The following is a 3599-nucleotide window of genomic DNA, read 5'->3' as shown; positions in this document are numbered from 1 at the left end:
TTAATTACCCCCCCCCCCCCCCTTTTTTTAAGCGCCGACAGATTCTCCAATAATTCTATTTGTTCGCTTATTGATGTTTGGGTTAACTCTGATATCACACCTGTTAATGGCTCATTCAGTTTTCATTCTATCAGAGAAGCTTATTTAGTTATGAACTTTATAGAAGTTTCCAAACATGTTCCCTACTCCATCTCTAACCAAAACCATCTTCCATAATAGTCCACCTGGCCGTGCTTAAATCTGAAATCACCACCGATCTATTAGCATATAAATAAACCGATGCTATCATGCTTCTTTCTGTAACATAAAGTTTTCTATTTATATTGGGACAGAACGATAGTCATTATCCACCTTCCTGTAATAGCATGGACAATAAGAAAAGGTAACCTTTCCAAAGATGCACCTAATGCATTTTTGTAAAATTTATTTACTTCTCAATATGAACTTTTCCCTGGCTTTACAATAGGCTGAAAATTGCAGAAAATAAAATGTTGGAATAGTAAAATTTTAAACCGATCAAAACACCATGCAACTAATACACTCTATTATTCATCATGAATAATGCACAAATGCAATAATCATAACCCAAGTCTTTTATTTGATTCAAGGATAATGATTTTTACAATTACTAGTTGATACAAGGTGCCTTGCCTTGGTGCTTAGTGTTCCTAATGCAACTAGTCATACAATGGACGAAATTCATACACAAATCAGATTTAAAATTTACAGTGTCAAAGGCCATCAATTAAATAATTATCACAAACAAAATCAATAATAAATAAAGAATCCACAACATAGAACAATTTAAAGATAGATTAAATCAAAGAAATTTGATGTTGAATTCAAAGCCGCTAATAGCCACAAACACATGGAAAACACATGAAAATTAGCGAATCGGATGTAGCTAAGCCTAGAATCAATCACGCTTTTAAAAAGAAACACTGAATTATGAACATGAAAAAAGAACTAAATAAAAGATCAACGAACATAGAAAAATTAGAAGTCATGTCGACATTAGTATATACATGTAGATCACTTTCCCCTAAAAAAATCAGGCCTCAGGCCACTAAAAGAAGATTGACTGAAACTCCAACAAGTTTGCTAAAACCAATAACAAGCTATGTAAATGAGAAAAAAAAGCAAGATATCACCAACTATAAAAAATCTAATCCTCATGTCAGTACAAGAAAAAGTTACATGATCAAAAATTGGTATTCTCTCTTTCAGCGCACTAAATAGAACCAATATCCTTGACGACAAAAGATTGAGCACTAAATTTTTATCTAGATAAAAAAAAAAAGTGCACGCCTTGGATAACCAATATTTATAGACATTAAATTCTTTCTAATCAATAGTCTATAGATTTTTTCCAAAACAAACTCTTATCCAAAATCATAGAATATGGACGATGAAAGCCATGAAAAATCCCATCAAAAAGATCACATAGACTCAAAGGGATAAAACATGGAGAACACTTACGTGAAAGCGTTGTAGCATGAACTATAGAATCAAATGGTTAAGCATGGAAAATATTGGTAAGGAACAAGCACGTGAATCATACGAAGATTTTTTTCTTAGTGTGGAGCATTAAGTGCCTCTATTATTTAAAGGGGGGCACAAATTGAATATCTACTAATGAAAACATCAAATAGCCGGGGCCTTCTAGTATTATCTATTATATAAAAAGAAAATTTAAAATTTATGGGGCAAATTAGGGTTTAGGGTGTAACTAAAGAGAAAAGAGTTTACCGTCCAAAAGATCGTCACTAATAGTCATGAATTGATGAGTGTGAATATCAAAGCTAAAGAGAAAAGAGTTTACCGTCTAAAATACAATACACATAAGAATAGGATGTAACAAAGATACCAAGAATAAATTAGCTAAAAGAAATAGAGAAATATGAGAATTTTCATGCAAACAATTAGATATATCAATCCAAAAAGTGCATATAGAACTTAAAATTTATGTATAAATCTGCCAAAAATAAAGGTATAAATGCTAGCCTTCTCAATATTATCCATCATTATTCCTTTAACTTCCGTAATCTGAGCCTTCAGTTTGGACAATCTGCTCATTTCTTCAGGGTTGCTAATGCAATATTGCATGTGCTCTTTTAGCTTTGGACTGTTACAATTTAAAGAAGACTTTAACATCATAATAGATGTCTGCAACAATTATCATAGAAGGTTCAAAAATACATACCCAAATTCCCTGTCCAGATTGTAAGCTATGCTGAATCTATCTTCAAAAAGATCATCATCATCATCATCAATCAGCGGATGAGAACCATCAGCATTAATGCTCGATTGATATCGGCGCATAAAGTCATCCCGAATCCGCTCAAGAAATACAAATGGCATACTCCTCCCAACAGCTTCATCAGCAACAACAAGAAATACTGCACATCCGAGAGGCAAATGAATAATCAGAACACAAACGTCAAAATACACAATATTTATAAGAAAATCTTACTAAATCCTCTGTCAACTAGGAAGTTGAAGGTATGGCCATCACACGAGTACGTGAACTTGTTATTATTGGGAGGCAGCTTCTGCAGGCACTGGATCGCAATGGTACTGAAATTTCCCGAAAAAGAAGTGTGTTCCGCCAACACAACTGTGCCTTTTGCAACGAAGCTATATATCAATGGTTGCTTGCTCATGGCTTTTTACTCGGTCTCTCGCGATATCAGCAATCACGGAACAGAATCTGCAATCATATTAATTACAGAAAAAAATAAACTACCCAAATTTCACCAAAAAACAGCATGTAACATATAAAATAAATAAATAAGCAGTAAAATATCTGGGTAACGTAGAAATATTCAACAATTCAAAGAAACAAGCGGATTTACGACTTTTTTGCAAAAACGAATAGAGAACGAATAAGAACACAAAGCATAAGATATCGGGGCAGAGTTGACAGATCCTTCGAAAAAACATGGAAATTGCCGGATCAAACAGTCGAATCGATCCGAATACCAGATCATCGGCACTCTTCCCAATCAACAACAAAAGAGAACAATCGAATGGAATGCGAAAACATATCAAATTCTGCCGACGAATCAAAAGACCGAAAGAACAATTTGGCGAAAACCGTAGAACTTCAATAAAAGATAGAGGTGACCGGCATCAAAACCTCTGAAAGCGCTGATTCGATTGCTTCTTCTCGAAGTCCCCCTTGCTTCTTTGTCGGTCTGCAACCAACTCTTCGAGGTTTCTTCTAATTGGTATTAACAGTTACTGGCACTCTTTAGCCGGATATTTACAGTTATGCCACTCGGTCTCGCACAATTTTATGAATACGCCCTTCCATTTGGGTGAAATTATGGGCTTATAGATGTGAGAAATATTTGCGTACATAAGATGTACGCAGCGCTGCGTACATCAGATTTGGGGTTATTTAGGGGGTACAATGGGGTTATATCTGGGTTATACCCCCTTGTAACCTCCGATATAACCCGAATATAACTCCCATGTATTTGCATGCACAATACATGATATCTGGACATTTGCTGAGGGTACTGGGGTTACAGGTAGATTATACTCCTCTAATATCTTTATAAATTATTAATAATCCTCAATACCCTCTGAATAAT

General features: G+C 34.7%; 1 protein-coding gene across 2 annotated transcripts in view; it reads right to left on the bottom strand.

Annotated features, from left to right (window-relative positions):
- LOC110038908 (vesicle-associated membrane protein 727) overlaps positions 1-3237 on the bottom strand; it is an 18673-nt gene extending 15436 nt beyond the window's left edge. Inside the window, exons 1-4 of one of the 2 annotated variants that reach the window (XM_020743834.1) lie at positions 3140-3237; positions 2474-2710; positions 2204-2399; positions 2005-2125 (exon numbers count right to left, since the gene is read on the bottom strand). In XM_020743834.1, the coding sequence (XP_020599493.1) occupies positions 2005-2125; positions 2204-2399; positions 2474-2663 (507 nt within the window). In that variant the 5' untranslated portion in view covers positions 2664-2710; positions 3140-3237. Of the gene's footprint in view, positions 1-2004; positions 2126-2203; positions 2400-2473; positions 2711-2982; positions 3097-3139 lie in introns of those variants that run through there. The other variant, XM_020743842.1, reaches the window with a different exon arrangement.
- Positions 3238-3599: the final 362 nt, after the last annotated feature.

Source organism: Phalaenopsis equestris, unplaced genomic scaffold (assembly GCF_001263595.1).
Source record: "Phalaenopsis equestris unplaced genomic scaffold, ASM126359v1 Scaffold000002, whole genome shotgun sequence".
Classification (NCBI taxonomy): Eukaryota; Viridiplantae; Streptophyta; class Magnoliopsida; order Asparagales; family Orchidaceae; genus Phalaenopsis; species Phalaenopsis equestris.
The sequence above is the reverse complement of the archived record's forward strand: the minus strand, read 5'-3'. Positions and strand labels throughout refer to the sequence as shown.